The sequence below is a fragment of the Magnolia sinica genome, chromosome 13 (genome assembly GCF_029962835.1).
Source record: "Magnolia sinica isolate HGM2019 chromosome 13, MsV1, whole genome shotgun sequence".
Classification (NCBI taxonomy): domain Eukaryota; kingdom Viridiplantae; phylum Streptophyta; class Magnoliopsida; order Magnoliales; family Magnoliaceae; genus Magnolia; species Magnolia sinica.
In genome coordinates, this window is record NC_080585.1 from 58,290,372 (window position 1) to 58,314,953 (window position 24,582).

General features: G+C 40.5%; 1 protein-coding gene across 3 annotated transcripts in view; it reads right to left on the reverse strand.

The window, feature by feature from the left end:
- LOC131223776 (ABC transporter B family member 25, mitochondrial-like) overlaps positions 1-24,582 on the reverse strand; it is a 147,938-nt gene that overhangs the window by 49,991 nt on the left and 73,365 nt on the right. For all 3 annotated transcript variants that reach the window (XM_058219273.1, XM_058219274.1, XM_058219275.1), the window contains 2 exons: positions 17,445-17,590; positions 529-645 (listed from right to left, as the gene is read on the reverse strand). In XM_058219273.1, the coding sequence (XP_058075256.1) occupies positions 529-645; positions 17,445-17,590 (263 nt within the window). The remainder of the gene's footprint in view (positions 1-528; positions 646-17,444; positions 17,591-24,582) is intronic.

A 24,582-nucleotide genomic window follows, 5' to 3' on the forward strand; every position in this document is an offset into this window, starting at 1 on the left:
AATTAACAAGCCTTTACTTTCCCGAACAGTTTCCTTTATTGGTATGGATCCTTTTCCTCCTTTTTTTTTTTTTTTGGGTGCACAGTGGAGTTGTTGTGGGCCTTAGGAGAGTAGATAATAGGTCTTTTAGAAGCTTCTTCATAGAAACATGCTAGGGTGGATCAAAACATATATATGTCTATTCACTATTCAACCATGCATTGGAATATATGCATATTCAATTGACTTTTTAAATAAAATTGAGTTTATCTCTGCAATTGTGGAAGATTGTTAGTGATTACTGGTCTAGCATCAGAAGGGCCTTGGATCCATCCAACAGTCTTCTTCATGGCTTTATTATTTATCCTTTGGCCTATCTTATCTACTGTATGGTAATCATGAAGGAATTTATCACTGAAGAAGTGTATATCTCCATCTATTCACTTTAGTTTCAATTCCTTTCCAGTTGACTACATTACATGCGATCAAGAAAACACTGAAAGAAGAAGAAGAAGAAGAAGAAGAAGAGATCTCTGCCATCAAATATACCTCGAGCAACTGAAACATTGATTTCATGTCAATAAGACTCTGCCTAGTCTCACGATATACACTTCCGAGGAAGTTGAGGGGTACAGACAGTTGAAAGAGAAGCCCATTAATCATTACCTGCTCAATTCCAGATATCTTTTCAGTACCATGATAGCAAGTTGTAATACCAAACAGAGCAATTATGTGTACTTAACATGCATCTCAAAGAAATGATTTTTTTTAAACAGTACATATTTTACATTTGCATATAAATATGAGCTACAGCCTATAACAAACGCATCAATGTGGCAATCAGTCCCTATTTCTTAACGTCCTTTGACCAATACTAGAATGATAAATAAGAAAGAAGAAGCACCCACAGATAAAGTTTAAAACCTCTACAGTCATGTCGTGCACCCCGCATGGATTGATTTGGATGGCAAATACACACCACACTGAACCCTAGATACAATGTGCAAGGTTTTAATGGTAGCCATCCCCTTCCCAACTATTCCTTGGCCCACCTGAGATTTGAATCTGCCTGAATTTTGGGCCTCATGAGAAAATGAGGGGGTGCGATGGATGGGATGGATCCCATGCACATAAAGTCCACCCCCACCCCCCCCAAAAAAAAAAGAAAAAAAGAAAAGAAAAGCGAATCATGCTTCAGGGGTATATTATATGTACAATTCTAGATAACCATATTGTCCAAATTAAAAAACTACAAATGCATTGTTACGAAGCCAAGCAAATTGTAGAAATCAAACTTGAACAATAGTTCAAAGTGGACCACCATCTAATTGCACTGTTTACCGTATATATCTAGAGGGCTTGAATAGCTCTTAATGTACAAAAAGCTTGTGCATGAGAAAAGCTCTTGTTGAAGCTTCCTGAGAGATTTGTAATATTGGTGAACCCCAAACATGTAGAAATGTATTTGTTAAGCAAGTTTAAAAGGGACAAACAAATGATGACATGGGTTTCGGGGGTCTTTGGTTGATGATCTCATTATGGTAGGCCCCACGTGTATTACTTGATTTTCAAGCTAAAAGTTCCTTAGCAGCAATTATTTGAGGGGACAACAAGCTTGATGCAATATAGAATATTTTGTGTGAATTTTAGTTTAATGTGCAGTTTGGAAGAATTTAGGCTAGCATCTTTCTTACAGATTGTTGGAAGGCGGACCCGTAGCCCTTGATTTTCGTTACTACAAAAGCCTTACGCACAACAACAACAGGACGAGACCTGAGCGGCTTTCTCGCGTACTTGCTTGATGGAAGGCTTATCCAATTAGTGGTGCTCTATACAAGGGGTGGTGGGTAGAATCAATTAGGAACCTAGTGGTTTTGAGCCTCAAATGCGCTAAACCACTTTAGACTTGGACGTTTTCCTCTTACCACAAGCGGATCACACAACACAACTGTAATGTAACTTATACTGTCCCAACAGCAGGCACAACAAGTGCTTATACTGGCTCTCTCCTGATGCCCATTATAATTATCCGACCTTTCCGCACTACTTAATTAGCACCACCTTTCAGGAATTAACAAACCAGAACGTTATAGGAATTAGAGGCTGAACTTTGATTCGGTAGCATTTTCGTCACTTATTTGGTCAGCTACTTTTTTTCTTTTTTGAAAATTAACGATATTCATTAAAGAGTAAAGACTAAAGGATAATGCCATGGCCAAACAACATCCAAATCACAAAAAATGGTATTGTTGGATAGCCATTCAAATTATCTTTCCAACAGGTCCAAGATTACGCAATTCAGAAAGTACTAAAAAAGTTATGGGAAAATTATAAATAGGATATAGGATTAAGACCCAAAAAAACTAGCATTTTTTAATTTCCACTGACGTTTAAATTGGCTAGTCCATGATTTAGAAGTTTGCATGTTGGGATCTTAGAGTTAAAAACTAGCCATGGTTCGATTAGTTAGTATTAAACAACTACATTGTGCCAATCTTGAGGGCCTATGAGAAGCTACAATGAGAAGAAGAATAAAGATGGAAGAAACAAACAATGAGAGAGAGCGAGGAAAGAGAGCAAGAACGTGAAATGCTTGGGGGTCTATTGAAACCCCAACCCTCTTATTTACAATAGTAAAAATGTGAATGGCGCGCCCATGGGCCATATTACATCGACTTGGGTCCAATGGACCTTATTCAACTATTAACCTTTTAACACTCTCCCTTAAACTAGAGCATCCAAATGAGCCCCAGCTTGGAACAAGAGTTAACATAATCAAACCTAAAAAAGAATGTCTTCTCTAACATAATCAAACTTAAGAAAGAAAGAATTCTTCTTTAAACCCACCCCCCCAAAATAAATAAATAAATAAATCGAGGTGTTTTGAAAAGAGGAAATTGACTTTGAAGAGGCACATAAAAGATTTCGCAAAAGCAAAATAAAAAAGCAACATAGTTGTGGAGATGAGTAACGTTGGCCATAACGAGAGGCGAACAAGCAGATGAAATGTGGAGGCGATGACACCACCAATACCTTCAGGCGAACAAGCACTTTTGTAACTTCAATGATGTAAGCCACCAAAACAACCATCCGACACAAATGAGTCTAAATCAACTATCCAGCTCAACTAAGGTTGTGCCAACTGCCCACCACAATTATAAATCCAAACGACTATCTGGAACAAATAAGAATGGACCAACTATCTAATATAAACAACGAGTCTGGATCAACTATCCAACTTAACCGAGGCTCAACTGCTCGACACAATCATAAGTTCGAACAACTATCTGGAACAAATAAAAATGGACCAAGTGTCCAATATAAACGAGTCTGAGCCAACCACTCATAGTAAACAAGCCCAATACAATCATAAGCTTGAGAAAAACGTTGAGACAATCACACGGTTCAAATAAGCTTGAACCAACTGTCCAGTGCATAAACAGGTCCGGACCAACTGCCCTGAATAAATACTAATCACATCACACACCTTGGTACTAAGGAGAGCCTAAAACGAAGAAGTTGCTAAGTCGTCGAAGGATGAGGTGGAGAAGAGCCGAGAACACGTCACATAGAAAGAGACAATCCAGTCTAATGCCTCCAACCAGACAATGCAAAATCAGCAAGGGCTTCAACTGCACATCAAAAAGGCTTTAAATCCAACAATATGTGAATTGGATCACTAAAAACTTCACCCAATCAACAAAGGGGCTTCAAATCCAGTAACACAATTTAAAACCCTAAAAATTCCAACCACAGCCACCACCTCTCACAAATAACAACAAGTTAGTGAGGAAAAGGCCTCACGACTCTCAAAACAGAAAAAGAATGAAAAAGAAGAATGAAGGGTAAAGGGTTAATATGAAGTTATTATTGTGTGGGGAAGGAAAGAGGGAAAGAGGAAAGAAAAAAAAATTTAAGATTAGGAAGGAAAGGAAGGGAAACACCACTAGTGAAGAAAGATTAGAAGAACAAAACTCATAGAGTGAAAGAGGACAAAGAAGAAGAGAAAAAAGAAGGAAAGAAGGAAGAAGAATAAAAAGAAAAAGGAAGAAATGAAGGAAACCACCGAAGATTAGCCAAGGAAATACAAAAAAAAATAATAATAATAATAAATAAATAAATAAATCCAAAAATCTGCTCTAATAGAAAAAGAAATCAGCAAACCCTAACCAAGGCAACACAGAAATCTACTTCAACAGAAAAAATTCAGCAAACCCTAGCCAAGGCAAAATAAAAATCTGCTTTTATAGGAAAAATCCAGCACACCCTAGCCAATGAAACACAAAAATCTGATTCAATGGAAAAAGAAAAAAGGCAACCCTAGCCAAAGCAACGCAAAAATCTGCTTCAACAGGAAAAATCTAGCAAACCCTAGTCAAAGCAACACAAAAATCAGCAAGTCCATAAAAATCTTTTTTAAAAAATGAATTGAAGAAGAATAAGAAAAAAATAAATGGAAAAGAAGAAAACTTGGAAGAAGAAGAAACCCTTGGAGCACTTAGGCTCTGATACTATGTTAAATGGCTACATTCTTGATGGGGACATCACGTGCCCACGCGCATGCACACCACCCCCCCTACGCACGTACGTACGAAGAAGGGGGGGCCCTACCGTCGATCTGGCTCGATGACGACATCCAGGGAGGGCCTCCTAGTTAGAAGACGAAGTTTGGTTTAAAAGAGTGGACCCGATAGTCAAGTAAAGCCCATCATGGGATCTCATGATCGTGACTCACTAGTCGGATTGATATCATATTTTAGGTTTTGCTTATTGTTATTATTTAGAACATCATGAACGCTTTAGATTTCTTTGTTTAGTTTTTATTTTAGTTTGCTTCATCACCAAGTAATAGGTTGCGCACATAGCGTGAGTTTTGGGGTATAAGGTTTTCCTATAAATACGCACCCCTTGTAGTTCTTTTGATTCATTAAAGATTAATAAAAATTCTGCGTTTTCCTACTCTCTGAGTTGTGGAGCCTAATTGGGTGCGAAGCCTTCTCTTCATCGAAGGGTTAACTACTGTGGTGCAAAGCCACATCTATCTCGATTCGCCCCCATCCATCGCCATCTCTATTACCCATCTTCTACCATCCCTTCTTCTCATCTCACCCCATCATCTACACTTCGAATCAATCATTTATTGCAACAATTCTCCTCCTCACAACAGAATTTCAAAATCTGGCCCCACGGGAGGGCTGAAACTTCGGCGGAGCACCATGCACAAACCGTACATCGGATCGAGCTGAGATTTGGGAGTTTTGGAGTCCATCCCTGGCCGACCAGGGCCAAGGTGGCCTTTTTCTGAATAGTGGGCCCAACACACGTGCGGCCGGGATCACACGCACGTGCATCTGGGCCATTGTTGTTTTCCATGTGTGCGGTACTTCTCTAATTCGTCTCTCTCCTCTCTTTCACTCCGCTTTCACCCAAAATCCCTAAACCTAACCCTAAATTATTCAAATCTCCAATTTTATACCCATTTTCTTACCCTAGGGTTCCCCGAATTGGAATTTCTGAATCCCTTGGATTAGGGACTGATTGTCATGCATGTGTGGATGATTTCTATTTCCCTTTGAGTATTGTTTGGTTCATAATTTTTATTGATTCAGCCCTAACGTGTGTAGGCCTGGACCCACATAGATTCCCCTTAATTGAATATTTGGACTTTCATGTGGGATATGGAATTTGTGTAGTTGTTTCTGAACTAATGTGATCTTAAGCCTGAATTTTTGCACATCATATTTAATTTTCCATGTCCTGCATCAATTCTGCCAACCTTAAGGACCTATGAGAAGCTACAACGAGAAGAAGAAGAAAGAAGGAGAAGAAAGATGGAAAAGAGAAACAATAAGAGAGAGAGAGAGAGTAAGAACGTGAGATTATTAGGGTCTATTGAAACCCCAGCCCTCTACTCTTATTTATAGTAGTAAAAACATGAATTGTGCCTATGGGCCTTATTGCCCAATGGGACTTATTCAACTATCAACCTTTCAACACTCCCCTCAAGCTAGAGCATCCTAATGAGGCCTAACTTGGAACAAGGGCTAACATAATCAAACCTAAGAAAGAAGGAAATTCTTCTCTTGTAGTTAGTATATAGGTTAGCTGATTAGTAAGTATAAAGTATTTCAAGTCCAAAATTAGTTAGATTAAGAAAAAGATGATTTAATGATTATGGTGTGGAGAAAAGAGGAGAAGAGTGAGAGAGAAGAAGAGGAAAGACGAGAGTTTGGGGAAATGTTGTGTGTTAGCCAACATGCCCTAACATGCAATGTTTTATTAGAATAGAGCATATAGCACATTGTAGGAAAAAGGAAAGTGTGCACACACACTTACATTAAAAAAGCCACTAACCACACATACTATATAATAACACTCTTTAGGCTCCCCCTCAAGTTTGAGCATAGATGTTGATCATTCCCAACTTGTCACGAACACGATTAAGAGCATCTCAACTCAAAGACTTTGTAAGAACATTACCAAGCTGATCCTCGGATCAAACAAAACGGGCGACGGTTTCCTTAAAGTCAATGTTCTCCCGAATAAAGTGACAATCGACCTCAATATGCTTGGTGTGCGCATGGAAAACTGGGTTACAAGCAATATGGATGGCCACTTGGTTGTCGCAATGAAGAGGAATAGGAGGCGAAGGAGGATAGACAAGTTCTTTAAGAAGGGTGCAAAGCTACCCGAGCTCACACGTTGCATGAGCCATAGCACGATATTCTGCTTTAGCCGAGGACTGAGCAACAACTGGTTACTTCTTGCTCTTTCATGTGACAAGATTGCCACCTAAGAAGGTAGAGAAGCCGGATGTAGAGTGACAATTATAAGTACTACCTGTACAATCAACATCAGAATAACCAGAAAGATGAAGATGACCATGCGACTGAAAGTGGATGCCAAGACTCGGGGTTGATTTTAGATATTGAAGTATGCATATACAGCCGTGAGATGTGAAGAACATGGAGCTTACATGAATTGGCTAACAACACCCATCGCAAAGGAGAGATCTGGGCGAGTAATAGTCAAGTAAATGAACCAACCTACAAGTGGTCGATACATTCCAGGATCAGAAAGAAGAGCATCATCATTTGGCTATAGGATCAAAGAAGTATCCATGGGGGGGGGGGGGGGGGGGGTAGCAGGAATGCATCCTAACAGGTCAGTCTCCATGAGAAGATCAAGTGCATATTTTCGTTGTAATAAGACCACCCGGGATGCGCGACCAACTTCAATTTCTAGGAAGTAACGAAGAGGACTAAGATCCTTGATATCAAACTTAGTCTTCAGAAATTCTTTGACCTCCTACATTCCAACCGAATCACTGCCGAATAGAACAATATGATCCACATACACAATGAGAACCATGATGCTCATCGATCGACGACATATAAAGAGGGAATGATCAACATGACTACAAACAAAGCCGAACTCCATGAGAGCCTACCTAAATTTTTCGAACCATGCACGCGAAGACTGTCTGAATCCATAAAGAGTATTCTTCAACCAATATACAAGCGTAGGGTTGTGGGAAGCAACAAAGCCAAGAGGTTGATGCATGTAAACTTCCTCCGCAAGGTCCCCGTGGAGAAATGCATTTTTAACATTAAGTTGAAACAAGGGCCAGGATAAATTGATGGCCAAGGAGATCACAACACGAATAGAATTAAGCTTAGCCACCAGAGAGAATGTCTCGAAGTAATCCACACCATGAGTCTGCATGTATCCCCTAGTAACAAGACGGGCTTCATAACGATCAATGGAGCCACCTGGAAGGAACTTGATCGCGTAAACCGATTAACATCCAATAGGTTTATCGCCTGAAGCAAGAGGCACAAGCTCCCAAGTATGATTCTTCTCAAGAGTAGGCATTCCTTCTATCATCCCTTCATCCAGTCAAGACTTTGAAGAGCATGTGAAAGAGATCGAGGAATAATCTGTGACGAAAGGGATGCTGCAAACGACTGAAAGGATGGTGAAAGATGATCATATGAAACGAAATTAATAAATAGGTGTTGAGTACAAGATCGAGACCCTTTGCGCAAGGCAATGGGGAGATCTAGACTTAAAGTAGGAGAGTCGCCTAAGCAAACATCCAAAGTGAGTGGAAGGGTGGATGGCTTAGCATATGAATATTGATCTTGACGATGATACACCCACAGAAGCTTAGGGTCACCCAAATCACCAATAAGATGCTGAACGGAGGGGAGAGTTTCCCCGTGATCACTAGAGGAAAGAGGAAGAGGATAAGAGTCATGCTCCCTTCGAAGACACATTTAATTGACAGATACATTTCTTGCGGGTCATAACATTTATACCTATTCCGACTCCGAGTGTACCCTAAGAAGACATTTAATTACCTTGGGGCTATGTTCATCATTACTTCCATCCAAATTTTGAACAAAGCATGTGCAACCAAAAACTTTAGGTGGTAGAGGAAAGGGATTATCATGAGGATACAATATAGTAAATGAAGATTTGTAAGGCAGGATACATGAGGATATACGATTAATAAGAAAAGTGGCAGTTAAAAGGGCATCACTCAAAAAAAAAAAAAAATGTTTAGGTAGGTGCATTCCAAGGAGAAGGGTGCGAGCAACTTCAAGAAGATGATGATTCATTCGTTTTGCAATACCATTTTGTTGAGATGTGCGAACACACGACGTTTGAGACAAAATATCATGCTCCTACAAGAATGACACAAAAGCAGTGAACATGTATTCCCCCCATTATCAGAATGGAGGGTTTTAATTGAACATTGAAACTGAGTGCACACTTCATGATAAAACACTTTAAACAAATCAAACACTTCGCTTTTAGATTTCAAAAGATAAACACAAGTCATGCGTGAATAATCATCAATAAAGGTGACAAAATATCTAAATCCAAAAATAGAGGTAACTGGGGCTGGTCTTAGACATCTGAGTGAACCAATGCAAAAGGTTGAGGTTTCCTCCTAGAAGAGCTCGGAGGAAACGTAGCACGATAATGTTTACACAATTCACAAATATCACAGCATAAAGGTTTAGTGACAGATAAGGAGGGAAACAAAAGTCTCAATCTAGCTAATGATGGGTGGCCTAAGTGGTAATGCCACCGTGTCATGAACTCTCGATCCAAAGAAAGGGTACTAGAAGCGGCAACGGGTGTATCACTGAAAAGATAAACGCCTCCTCGTTCATGCCCCCACTAATCACTCTCTGTCTGTAGGTCCTGTAACAAACAATGAGAATGGAAGAAGGTAATGGAACAATTCAATGATTTAGTAAGAGAGCTAACAGATAATAAGTTTAATGGAAAACGAGACACATGCAAGACTGAGGACAGAGGCAAGGAAGGAGAAAGAGAGATGGAACCAATCCTAGAGATGAGAGTTTGGGTTTCATCTACGACTGTGACATACTGAGAGTGGGGAGAAGGAGAATAAGAGGAAAAGAATTGCGACTTTCCAGTCATATGAGAGGATGCTCCAAAGTCTATGACCCATGAGGTAGGAGAGGATGATGCAAGAAGAGCAGTACCTAACTAGGCTGAAGCTGCGTGAGAAGGCTAGGAACATCACAAACATGAAGCCGCATTGGGGCATCATATGTAGCCCGAGAAATGATGAGAGACTCCCCGGAAGAAGACTGCTCAACTATTGGGGTGGAAGACTGTCCCTCGGGAGAAACTGTGAAAGTAACAGAAGTAGTGGCACATGTAGGACGACCATGGAGCGGCCAACAATAATCAACAATGCGATTGGTTCCACCGTAATGCGAACAAATGCGGGAACCATGATGTCCTCATCCACGTCCACCACAACTACGAAGATTACGACTGTGATCTCCCTCACGGCCTCTACCACGATCACCATAAGCAAAAGTGTGCCCTAAATTCAAGGATGGTGCCCGGAGGCCAGGAAGAAGAGAAGACTGATCACTGGCAAGATGCGTAGAACGCTCTAGTGGCATAAATGAATGGGAAGGAAGAACAGAGACAGTAGCGCACTGGCACATGGCATAGACTATTGTCAACAGGGGAAGAGGATCCTTCACAACAACCTAATCCCGAACATTAAGATAATCGGAGTTCAACCCAGCCAGGAATAGCATGATACAAGTATCATCTTGCTACTTATGGACATGTTCATGACCGTCTTTACATTTGGAAGGAAGAGGTTGATACAGGTCCAACCCATCCCACATGCCCCTAAGTGTCAAATAGTAATCTTTTAATGATCTTCAGTTTGTTGGAATCAACCAATTTCTTGAATAAGCTGGAATACCCGGGAAAAATTATGAGACTTCGAGAATATATCATGAAGGGTATCCCAATTGCCATTAGCCAAAGATAAAAACATCACTGCGTGACTAACCGAAGAATCCATACCATTCAACAACCATGCAATAACTTGAAAGTTCTCCTTTGTTCAAGACTAGAAGGTAGCATTTGTAGAGCTTGGAGGATCATCCAAAATATACGACAGCTTCTCACGAGCTCCCAAGAACACTTTCACATATTGCGCTTATTGAAGATAGTTGTCACCACCATTCAACTTAATGGAGATAATTTGCAAGGGGCTGGATTCAAGAGAGCCCATGCCAAGAGATACGGGCCTTTTGTCGTCCATAGGAGACTCCAAGTAAGAAAGACTGATTTATACAACTCTTTCTCAATAATCCTTCAAGGGAATGAGAGATAAACCCCAAACAATTAGTAAGCCTCCAAAATAACAACAAATCTAGTTAGATCTGACTCAAATGAGTGAAAAATGGCCTGGCCGCACGTCCATTTGGGTTTAAAACCCACTCAAACATGAATCATAGCTAAAAAAATCCTCCATGATTAGCTTGGGAAGAAGATTTCGATCCATTTTGAGTAAAAAACCCAAAGAAAAACTTACTGGTTTGAGATAGATCGAAGAAAATCTTATTAGGGGCCCCGTTTTCGAATTTCTCTATTTCGGCCAAAACACCGTGAAAGGTCTCAAAAAATCATGACAAATATTCTAAAATCAATATCTATTAAACCCCTAAACTTTTAGCTCAAATGGGGTCCATGCGTCCGAACAACGCTAACGTCAGCCATATGGCTGCTGACGTCAGCAAGTTGACGTGTCGCCTCTCAACATGTTAGATGCAGAATGCCTTGGTACCAAGTAAAAGATGATTTGATGATTATGGTGTGGAGAAAAGAGGAGAAGAATGAGAGAGAAGAAGAGGAAAGAAGAGAGTTTGGGGAAATGTTGTGTTAGCCAACATGCCCTAACACAATGTTTTGTTAGAATAGAGCATATAGTACACTGCACGAGGAAAGTGTGCAAATACGCTTACATTAAAAGAGCCACTAACCACACAAACTATACACTAACACTCTCTAGAGATTATAGGTAAAAGATTGCTTTAATTGATTTCCAATTTAGATTTGGTTGGTTTAGGAATAGTTTTAGTTGGAGGCAAGCTCTACCATAATTACCTTTACCACGATCGATAAAGATTGCCAAAAAGATTTGAGTATGGCTAGCACACTAGACATCCTCCCAAAAGGAATTTGAGACTCATTCTCAACTCCATATCTAACTCTTTCCTTGAACAAATTTTCCACCTATTAAATGGTCTTCCAGTTCCTGATAGTATGTAGCAGCGAGGGACCTAATCGAGGTCGTAAAAACCAAATTTGGTACTTGTAACCTTCATCTAGAAGTTGTCCTCAATTTGTGGAAACCTCTAAAACAATTTCCCAAGCAATGCCACGTTCATAGCCTTTAGCTTTCTTATACTCAAACCTCCCATTTTCTTTGGTTTAGACACTTCCTTGAATTACACCACATGGTACTAGTATTTTCCTCCTTAACTTTGCACAAGAAATCTCCCTGAAGTATTTCCAATATGTCCATAAAGTAGCCAAGCATTGGTACAAGGACATGAAATCCTGTTGAAGAGGCATGATTTTACTAGTAATCTTGCCAACAAATGACATTTACTTACTTTTCCAAATAGATAGGCTCCTCTCCAATCTTTCGACAATCATATCCCACAGGACTTTGGGTAGTTTGCCACCACAAAGCACGAGACCCACATAGGTCAATGGAAAAGAACCCCCTACATCCCAAAAGTCAATGCAATATCTGCCATCATTTCTTCGACCGAAAGGAAGAATCGTCATCTTCTCGAAGTTACTCGTGCTCTCCTCCTTGGAATGAATGTTCCGAAATGTTTCTGGAATGGTATTTTACTTATCGTTTCTTTTCTTATTAATAGACTTCCATCTCAAATTCTACAAAATAAATCTTCATTTGAAATTCTCCATCCTCATGACAACGCATTTCCATTATCCCTCAGAGTTTTTGGATGCACTTGTTTTATTCACAAACTTGATGGTAGTAAGGACAAGTTAAGTCCTCAATCGGAAAAATGTATATTTCTGGGATATTCTCGATCTCAGTAAGGCTATAAATGATATAATCCCCTAACTTGCAAGAAATATATGTCAGCGGATGTCACTTTCTTTGAGGATGTTCCTTACTTCTCATCTAAAGGGAATTTGCTACATGATCTCTTGCAAGTCAGGGGGAGACTTTGTTGAATCACCCCATTCCTCTTCCGATTCCCTCTCTTGATGAAGATTCCCATCCTAGTGAACCTCTAAAACCATTTCGTGTGTATCAATGGCGGAAGAAATCCCCTACCACTCAATACTCCCATCAAACCATCTACTTCTCATGAAGATCCTAGTACAATTCTTCCATCTTTTGATGATCTTCCAATTGCTTTATGTAAGTCTACTCGTGCATGTACTCGTCATTCTATCGATCATTATGTCTCTTTTCAGTGTTTGTCTCCTAACTTCAAGGCCTTCGCTACCACGATCTCATCTTCCCCTGTTCATAAGACTCTCAGGTAAGCCCTCAATAGCCCTAACTGGTAGCAAGTTATGACTGGAAGCAAGCTATGATAGAAGAAACGCATGCCCTCGAGAAAAATGATACCTGGGAACAGGTTTCCTTGCCTAAGGAACAAGCATATCGTGGGGTGCTAATGAGGACATCGTGCGCACGCCGCTTACTCGCACACGCATGCCATCCCCCCTACGCACGTACGTACATAGGAGGACCCCACCATCGATCTAGCTCGATGACGACGTCCAGGGAGGGCCTCCTAGATAGAAGAAGTTTTGGTTCAAAAGGGTGGGCCCGATAGTCAAGAAAAGCCTATCATGGGATCTCATGATCGTGGCCCACTTGTCGGATTGATTTCATATTTTAGGTTTTGCTTATTGTTATTATTTAGAACATCGTGAATGCTTTAGATTTCTTTGTTTGGTTTTTATTTTAGTTTACTTCATCACCAAGTAATAGGTTGCGCACATGGTGCGAGTTTTTGGGTATAGGGTTTTCCCTATAAATATGCACCCCTTGTAGTTCTTTTCATTCATTGAAGCTTAATAAAAATTCCTGCTTTATTTTTCTACTCTCTTAGTGAGTTGTGGAAGAATTCAAAAGTAGGTGCGAAGCCCTCCCTTTTCGAAGGGCTAACTACCGTGGTGCGAAGCCACATCTATCCCCATCCACCCCTACCCTCTTCCATCCATATTTCTCATCTTCTATCATCATTATTGCTTTGAATTTCCCAGCTTTTGCAGCTATTCATCCCCCTATAGCCAGTTTTCAAAATCTGGACCTGTATGAGGGCTGAAACTTCGGCAGAGCACTACACCTCGACCTTACGTCGGATCGTCGTTAAACTTGGAGGGATTGGAGGTCTCCCCTGGCCGACCAAGGCCTAGGTGTCACTTTGGGGAGGCGGGCTTCCATCACACGTGCGGCCAGCCCACCCGCGCACGTGCGTTAGCCCTGGGCCACCATTTGCACGTAGGAGCTTTCTCCGAGTCAGGTTTTCCTCTTTTCATTCCTATTTCCTAAACCCTAGCCTTAGTTTGCATTAGCCCTAATTTATTTGTTTTTTTTTTTTAATTTCCTCCCTAGGGTTCCTTGAATTGAGATTGGGAAATCCCTTGGATTAGGGACTGTTTGCTATGCATGTGTGGTTGATTTCTATTTCCCTTTGAGCATCGTTTGGTTTATAGTTTTTATTGGTCTAGTCTTAGCCTGTGTAGGCCTGGACCCGTATAGATTCCCCTTTACTTGAATGTTTGGACTTTTTATGTGGGATATGGAATTTGTGTAATTGTTTCTAAACTAAGGTGATTTTAAGCATGAAATCTCACACATCATGTTTAATTTCACATCCCACATCAGGTGTCGATGGGTTTATTCTATTAAGTACCTCCCAAATGGATCGATTGAAAGATACAAGGCTTGATTAGTAGCCAAGGGCAACACTCAAACATATAGTGTGGACTACTTTGAGACTTTCTCATCCGTAGCCAAGCTCAACTTCACGTGATCACCTCTTTGGTTGCAAATTTGTCTTGGTTGTTATTCTAGTTGGACATGAAGAATGCCTTTCTACATGGTGACCTTGCCGAGGAGGTTTATGGATCCACCACCAGGTTTTTCTTTAACCAATAGCTCACATCCTCAAGAAGTCTTATCTATGGCCTTAAGCAGTCTCCTCGAGCCTAGTTTGACAAGTTTATCCGTGCATTGTTAGACTTCGACTTTGTTCGTAGTCATTTAGATTACTCTCTTCATCTATCAACGTACTTCTAGGATTATAATGCTGTCATTCTATGTTGATGACATCGTCTTGGCTAGTCATGATGTTGCGAGTATTACTGACCTCAAATCCTTCTTTCAAGCCTGCTTTACAATAAATGATTTGGGTACTATTCACTATTTTCTTGGTATTGATGTGGCTAGATCTAAATCTGGCATTGTCCTATCGCAGCAAAAATATGTTCTCAACCTCTGAATCTGAAATCGGAATGCTTGGGTGTCGTCCAGTTACCACCCCTATGGATGTTACTTAAAAGCTTGGTATTGATGCTGGCGAACCCCTATTAGATCCGGGCATGTATCGTTGTTTGGTTGGTCAAATTATTTACCTGACTATTACCCAACTTGATCTATCATATGTAGTAGGGGTGGTAAGCCAATTTATGCATGCTCCTTGTATAGCACATTTCATTGCCATATATCGGATCCTTTGTTACATCAAACTAGCTCCCGGTAAAGGCTTATGATTTCATCGACATGGTCATCTTCATATATCTGGTTAGTCTGACGCTGACTGTGTGATTAGCCTTTATAATTAGAGGTCTACATTTGGTTATTGCACTTTTGTCAGTGGGAATTTGGTCACCTAGAAGAGTAAGAAGCAATTAGTGGTTGCTCAATCCTATCCAGAAGCTGAATATAGGGCAATGGCACATGCAACGTGTGAACTTAATGAGTTCCGGACGTTGTTACAAGAACTTGGCTACTCCTCTCCTGATCCTATTCCTTTGCACTGTGACAATCAAGCTGCTATTTATATAGCTAGCAATCCTATGTTTCATGAGCACACGAAATATATTGAAATAGATTGTCACTTCATTCATGAAAACATGGTTGCTAAGGAAATTTCCACTCCATTTATTTGTTTAAGTGGGCAACTAGTTGATATGTTCACTAAATCTCTTGGTCAAGATGCTTATGTCATATAGTGTACAAGTTGAGCATGATTGACATTTATGCTCCAATTTGAGGGGGAGTATTGAAAGTGTATTATATTCTTTTCTTTCTTTCTTTTTGAGTGTGTATGTATAGTCTGTATACTCTACAGTGTACCATATCTTTATTTCAATATAGGTTAGATGGTTGTTGTTGAGAGGAATACAACACAAAAGCCCTAGCTTTTTTCTTTCCCTTTGCTTGTCTCTTTCTCCCCTCTTCTTCCTATCACCTCATTCTCCTACAATCTTCATCTACTCCTACATGGTTTGGTCACGTGCAATGGAGACCAAGAACTACATTGGTTAGAGTGGGTACAAGTTGAAGGCTCTAAAAGGGCAAGGGAAAGCCCAAAAGGACATGTATGGAGGTAGCATAAAAAGACTTGATAACCTATGGTCTGACTAAAGGTATGGCCCTTGATAGAGTGGAATGGTGGAATAGGATTCATGTATCCGACCCCAATTAATTGGGATAAGGCTTAGATGATGATGATGATGATGATTTCATCATTTAAAAAAAATTCATGGGTTTCTAATTAGTTCAAGTTATCCATTCAAACCTTCTGTTGTGACAATGAAGACTACCTTTCCGATGATTTTAAAAAATATAGCATATGCCCATACCTAGATGCATTGGCTTCTCTATCATCTAGATGTCAAAAAAGCTTTCCTTCTTGGTGACCTTATTGAAGAAGTACACATAACTCCTCTCGGGTTTACTCGTAAGGGGAGAAGCACTTGGTTTGTTGTCTAAAAAAGGCTATATATGGACTTGAACAATCACCATGCACCTGGTTTGATCGCTTTAGCATTCCTCTCTTCAACTTCATGTTCTCTCGGTGCAGTGTTGAACATTCTATGTTCATCAAACATTGCGGAGGCAACCACAATCTTGATTATATATGTTTATGATATTGTTCTCTAGTAATGATGAAATCACCATCAAGGAACTCAAAACTTATCTGCAGAGATGTATTGACGTCAAAGATTTGGGTCAGAATACTTCTTGGGCATGGAAGTCTTCTGATTTAAGCGAGGGATAGTCCTTTCTCAAAGGAAATATACCCTCAATGTTTTTCATGATACTGGCAATTTGGGATGTGAACCCATGTACGCCTCTCAATGCTAATTGTAAGATTCGTCTAAATGATGGGGACCTACTTCCTGATCCAGGAATCTACCAAAAAATTGTTGGGAAGCTGATCTATATCACGATTACTCATCCTGACATAACCTATGCTCTAGGTGTTATCAGTAAGTTTATGCATGCTTGCACAGTTCATCTTGATACTGTTAAACAGATCTTGTGCTATCTCAATGGATCCCCGAGGCGTGATCTCTACTCTCATCATGGGCATCATGCATACTCCTCACACAGTTCATTATGATGCTAATAAATGGATTTTGCATGATATCAAAGGATCCCCAGGGCGTGGTTTCATCCACCCTCGTCATGGACCTCTTCATGTCACAACCTTCTCAAATGCACACTAGGCTGGAGTCCTGATGACCAGTGTTCCACCTCTAGTTACTGAATATTTGTTAGGGGGAATTTAGTTACTTCAGAAGGGCAAAAAGAAAACAGGCCATCAGCTCAATGAGTTCTGCCATTTTGCAGTTTTCTTCCCACAGAGTAAATTTTTTAAAACTGGTTTTGCCTGGAGATACACACAAAACATCAGGCTCAGTTCTTGTTGTGAGCACCACGTGTTTCTAGAACTCTTGAAAGTTTAAGTGCCAAATGAACTCTAAATTTTCACAAAGATGGTAAACAAGGAAAAATCAAGTAAAAGGGATATGTGATGGAATGAAATTTGTAAGATATAAAAGAGAAATGTCTAACGAGCACGCCTAAGGAGTCATACCAAATCCCCAACTGTCATCGTGCCACTCATAATACAATGGGAACTCAAAACCATGGCTGTTGACAGAGCCGTACTAAATATCGCATTTTGACCAAAGTTTAAGTACGCAAGACTGCTTTGTGTTTTCAAAGCAGCATCTTCGTATCCTGAAAACAGCACACCCACCATGCATCAGCAAACATGAAATAAAATACCAACAAGACTACAAAGCTTGAGCATGTTTCATTGAAGAGTGATGTGGAGTGAAATAAGAATCCGCCAAAGGTATTGGATGTAGCTTCAACAAAATAATGAAACATGGAAAGCCATCTCATATGGAAACTTCAAATTCAATGCAATCCTATAAAAACTCTTTAACCCCAAGCATTCGATGCAGACATTACTTCAGTGCAAAATAATGAGGTGAGAAAATTAGAATTACATGCTAGGGGGTGAAAAATGTCCATTTCAGGCACACGCATAATGGTACCACATGAAAGGAATGGCATGAAAGGAAGTAATCAGCCTAATGGCTGTACCATCTCAATTTAATAAGGCATTCCCCCAGAAAGAGATCAATAACATGCAAAGTGTATTCCATAACACATTCCTATGACACGGTGCTCTAGAAAGAATTTCAGAACAGTAAGATATCTATTTCTGTGATGGAGTATGGAGGCTGAAGCTGAGTCAAAATCTAGGACATATATTGGAGTCATATAATCACATCAATCATTGAGCATGTTCAAGTGTCAGTTCACACAAAAATAGTGTAACAAGCAGAAAATAGTCTTAAAATAAAAATGGCAAAACATGGAAAAACAAGTAGCTTTTAATAGAAAGTTTAATCCGAAAAATAAAAATTTAAAATTTAGAGCTGCAAGTTTTGATCCCCAATGCTTTCTGCAACTAGATAAGGTCGATGGAGAATTGCTTTTGATGGTTACAAATGTCAAAAGACATCCAGCTACGTTTCATTAAAGCTCAAGGTCTCAGTTAAGAATTGGTGCCATTGTGTTGAGTCAGAATTTTGGCATAGTAGTATTCTCCTGTATCTAATTTGAAGGATACGAGAAAAGACTAAGACGAAGGCATGAGATGAATATACCAGAAAATCAGTTTGGTTTCATGCTAGGGAGGTCTACCATTGAAGCTATTTTCCTATTCAGACAATTGATCGAGAAATATAGGGAAAGGAGAAAAGGATCTCCACATGGTCTTTATTGACTTACTGAAAGTTATATGAAGGTCCCTAGAGAGTTAATCTGATGAGTGTTGGGAAAGAAAGGAGTTTCAAGAGGATATACTGACCAGTGTTTAAAGTATCGGTGACAATATCGAATTGTCGCCGATAATATCGGTATCGCTGGCTCAGCGATACCAAAAACCAATTTGTTCGTTTCGCTGCCAGAAATCGCCGATAATATTGGTTTGTTGATATTTTCTAAATACCGCTGCTATTTCACAGTTCCCACCAACCACGGGTGGGAATTGTGGCCAACAACCCACCTTTATCGATAAAAGGGAGATGTTTTCGGCGATAAAATCGTCGAAATCAAAAACAAAAAACACAAGAAAATACCTGTTTTTCGCCCGGATCTGTTTGAAGACACGAATTTTAAAAGCTTCACGGCTGTTGAGTGCAAATCGGCAACCTTTCCGGTAAGATCCAACCCCAAAAAAAATTAGTTTTTCCGTTGAAAAATCCTCTGGCAACTTCTCCAGAAAAGAATTGGCTTGCGGGCTATGAAAATCTCGAGATCTTGTTGGAAAATAGAGGTAATTGGGATGAGGGAGAGGGATTTTCGGGTTGAAAATCCAGAGATATTGGTGGGATGGATAGGATTTTTTTTGAAAATTTGGGATGAGGGAGAGGGATTTTCGGGGTTTATAAAAAAAAATTGGGGATCGGATTTCAATTTTAAGGGGGGTTTGGCTTTGACGGTGCAGGTCAGTGCTTCATGGGCCCCACCATGATGCATCTATTGTATCCATGTTGTCCATTCATTTTTAAATATCATTTTAGAGCTTGATCCAAAAAATGAGGTAGATCTATCAGGTGGACCACACCACGGGAACACAGTAGTGATTAAATGTCCACCATTTAAAACCTCCTGGGGCCCACTGTAATGTTTATTTGATATCCAAGCTGTTGATTAGGTCTTACATACCTAGGTGAAGGGAAAAAAGAAATATCAGCTTGATCCAAAACTTTCATAGCCCGCAAGAAGTTTTTAATGGGAGACCGTAGACGTTCAATCAACATTGTGTGGTCCACTTGAGATTTTGATCCATCACATTTTTGGACTATTATCATACAATGATCTAGAAAAATGGACCGATGGCATGGATGAAATAGACGCATCATGGTGGGACCACAGAGCATGGACCACTAGCGATGCTTTTTATCATAAAATGATCTAGAAAAATCGAATTGCGTACTGAGTTACTCAGTACGCTTTTATCGTAGTGAGTCAACTCATTTGGGCCCATTGTTAATGTATGTGATTTATCCACACCTTCTATCCATTTTTTCTGCTAATTTTAGTGGTTGATCCCAAAATTTAAGTAAATCCAAAGCTCAAATGGACCATACCACGGGAAACAATGTGGAATAATGATTTCTACCGTTGAAACCTTCTTAGGGCCCACAATTATGTTTATTTGTCATTCAACCTGTTCATAAGGTCGAACGAACCTCGATGAAGCGAAAACACGAATATCAATTTGATGAAAAGCTTCTGTCGCCCCCAAAAAGTTTTTAATGGTAGGAGTTCATTTCACTCTATTTCCTGTTTTGTGGTCTAATTAAGATTTTTATATACTCCAATTTTCGTTTCTTGTCCTATAATGAACTGATAAAACAGTTGAACGGCGTGGATTAGACACATATATTATGGTAGGCTCCCAATCATCACATGGATGAAGAGAAAACACAAAAATCAGCTTGATCCAAAACCTCTCTGTGGCCTCCACGAATTTTTCAATGGTAGAGGTTCAATCACACTGTTTCCTGTGGTGTGGTCCAATTGAGTTTTGTATATTCTTCCGTTTTGTGGTAAAGCCATAAAATTATGTGTTAAAATGGAGGAACGGAGTGGATGAAATAAATAAATAACAGTGGACCCCACAGTGTTTACTCAGTACACTAAGGGTACTGAGTAACGTAGTACGCAATCCGCTTCCTACCAGCCCATCTCGGTGGGTACGCAGGGACGCAGTTTAGCTAGTGACGCTAATCGATGCTCCGTGGGCCCATTATGATCTGTGTTTAATCCACACCGTCCATCCATTTTTACACATCATTTTAATATTAAATCTAATAAAATAGGTAGATCAAAATCTCAGGTGGACCACACCATGGGAAAACAGTAGTGATTGAATTTCTACCATTAAAAACCTCCTAGGGGCTAGGGCCCACTGTAATGTTTATTTGACATCTAACCTGTAGATTAAGTCATACAGTCCTAGATGAAGTCAAAAAACAAATATCAAGCCAAATATCAGCTTGATCAAAAACTTTTGTAGCCCCAAGAAGTTTTTAACGGTGAGAGTTCAATCAACACTGTGTGGCCCACTTGAGATTTTGATTTAACTCAGTTTTGAGTTCATACCAAAAATTATCTGGAAAAATGGATTAGACGGCATGGATGAGACACACATCATGTTGGGGTCCACATAGCACCACGTGTAGCATCCTGGTGCAGTAAAGGAAGCGGATTAGCCACATAACAGGTTGAGCAGCGGGAAGCGTATTGCATACTGAGTAACTCAGTACGCTTAGCGTACTGGGTAAACTCTGTGGGTTTCACCATGATCTATGTATTTGATCCACTCCGTCCATCTATTTTATTAGATAATTTTATGGCATGGGTCCAAAAGTGAAGAATATCCAAAGCTTGAATGCACCACACCACATGAAACAGTGTGAATTGAACTTATACCGTTGAAAAATTCTTGAGTGTCACAGAATTTTTGTATTAAGGTTATATTTGTTTTTTTTTCCCTTCATTCATGTCTTTTTGATCTTATTAATAGCTTAGATGACAAATAGACATCACTGTAGGGCCTAGGAAGGTTTCAACAGTGGAAATCATCATTCCCATTGTTTCCTGTGGTATGATCCACTTGAGATTTGGATATGGTTCAACTTTGGGCTCAAACCCTTAAATGAGCTGAAAAAAAGTATGGACGGTGTGGATAAACCACTTATTTTCACGGTGGGCCCAACTGAGTTTAATCAGTACGATAAGAGCATACTGAGTAACTCAGTACGCAATCTGATTCCTGAGCAGTGAGACTCGCTCCTGAAGCGACGTCACCAAGTTTTGTAGGCCCCACCATGATGTATGTGTTGACTCTCACCATTAAAACATTCGTGAGGCCCACCATAATGGTTTGGATATAATAAGTGGACCCCACCATAGGAAACAGTTGTGACATTGACGCCCACCATTTAACTATGGATCTGCCTCATTATTTAGTTCGTGACATGAAATGATCTCTCCAAATGGATGGACAATTTAGATATATAACACATATTATGATGGGTCCACATAACTTGGTGACATCCGTAGCTAGTTAACTTTGATCGTTCCAATGTTTCCATAGAAAGATAACCTTGATCTGTAGTTAGCAGATAAAGTACATAAATCACCTTCGGCCCACGGAATTTACTCAATACGCAATTTGCAAACTCTTTCCTCAATTGTAAGTTACACGAAATTTTGATTTGATTTAACATCCTAGCCCTTCAACTGATCTGGGCTTATTACACCGAATATCAGTCAACACTCTTTTTTGTCAATTATTGCAAATTTGTATGCTATTAGGGAGCAAAATGTCATCTGGATCGGGAAAAGGAGGAGCAAGGGACATTGGGTGGAAGCATGGACGGCCAGTGGAGGGGAATAAATATGGAGCCATATGCAACTATTATGGCCAAGTGATACGGAGTGGGGGAAGTGTCTAGGCTAAAGGAACATTTGGCAGGGGGATACAAGAATATGAAAGACTGCCCAAGTGTAACAAGGCCAGTGAGAGAGGAGATGAGAAGAGTGTTGACTGAAGAGAAGTCACACAAGCTGCAGCAGAAGGATTGGGAGAGGGATCTGAGGGAGGAGCTACGAGGCACTGGACGGGGAGGGGATCTCGTATCCCGATGACTGTGTTACGGCTAGAGAAAGGAGAGATTTTAGACAAGTGATTCGTGAGTCTTGGGCTTCAGAGTGGGAGGGGGAGCAAAAAAGACGGTTTGATGAGAGTAGGTCGTCGTTTAGGAAGTCCCAACATGAGGTTGGTGGGAGCAGCAGACGATTTGAGGAAAGCAGCGGGAATGGCCTACAACGCACGCAAAGCGCTCGTGTCCCAGATGTACCCATTGTAGGAGTTAATCAAAAGAAATTAAAAAATATGTGGAGCAAGGGGCTCAGGGAGAAAGTGGGGGGCGCTATATCTAGGTGGTTCATTTCGAGCCATGTACCAACAAATACAGCAGCTAGTCCTCACTTCAAAAATATGATTGAGGAGGTGCAGCGTGCCGGGCCCGGCGTGAAGCCTCCCACGCCACAGGAGATTCTTGGCGTCTACCTCGATTAGGAGCACAAGGAGATGCAGACTTAGGTACGTGGACTCAAGCCAAACTGGAAGCAGTACAGGGTGACAATCATGTGTGATGGGTGGACGGGACCCACGAAATTGTCCATTATCAATTTCATGGTGTACTGTAGAGGGCAGCCCGTTTTCCTCAAATCCAATGATGCATCAACCAAAATAACAGATCACGAATTCAGATATGATCTCCTAAAAGGAGTGATTAGAGATGTTGGGTCCCAGGATGTTGTGACGGACAATGGCAGTGCGTTCGTTAAGGCGGAGAAGAAATTGATGAGGAAGTACAATCTCTATTGGATCCCGTGTGCGACACACTGCATTGATTTAATGCTCGAGGAGATAGGCCAGAGGGATTTGTTCGGAGGACCATCCAGGATGCAAGGAGAGTGACAAACTTTATATACAATCACTCATGGTTGTTGGCTGCAATGCTTGAGTGTTGTGGAGGGGACATCGTTAGACCAGGCGCGACACGGTTCGCCACGAACTTCATTGCACTCGACAGCTTATACAGGCACCGCGTGGGTCTCAGAAATTTCTTTAGATCCGATAGATACTTCGAGTGGAATCAGAGGAAGACTGAGGGTGCAAAGAATGTTTCGAAGATAGTGTTTTCCGATTCCTTCTGGGATAAAGTCGACAACGTCGTTTCCTTCTTGCATCCGATCTACAAGGTCCTACTGAGCCGTAAATAATGAGATGTGGCCTTCGATGGGGTCAATGTATGAGCTTATGAGAATTATGAGAGAGGGGATAATGACTGTAATCCCCAGTTCGTATCAGTGGGTGATCAATATCATCGATCATCGATGGACTGGGACTCTCGAGCATCTACTCCACCAAGCTGGTAAGTTTGTTACGTTTACCTATCTTTTTTATCACTTGCACTTGCACTTTAAGCATCACTTCTGTTTGCATGTTAATACAACTGAATAACTAATATTTGGGTTTCAGCATACTACCTGAATCCCAAATTTCATTATAAACGCCGGCTCCATGAGAATAGTGATTTGACGATGGCCATCCACGAGGTGTTCGAACAATTGTTTTCAGAATCGACTGCACAAGCAGATTTTGGTAACCAGGTAATGCAATAAATTTTCTTCCTTATAGCCTCTAGAAATATGGGTGATTAAAAATAATGACCTGTGAATCCGTGTTTACAGTTGTTACGGTTTAGGGATGCGAGGGGTACGTTCTCATCCGCACTAGTAAAAGCATCGACTGAAACGATGATGCCGTGTGAGTATGGTAACATAATTAGGTAATTGCATTTTTCGTTTAAACTTCAAACTAAAACAAGCTCCTCATGGATATATAGGTGAGTGGTGGGCGATGTACGGAGTCGACACGCCCACACTGCAATTATTGGCAGTCCATGTTCTCACATAGACTGTATCCTCTTTACCGTGTGAGAGGAATTGGAGCACATGGTCACTCATACGCACTAGCAAGAGGAACAGGCTGGCATATGAGAAGTTGCAGAAGCTCGTTTACTGCCACTACAATATGAAGTTAAGAGAGGCAGTTGCAGGTGGATCGAGAC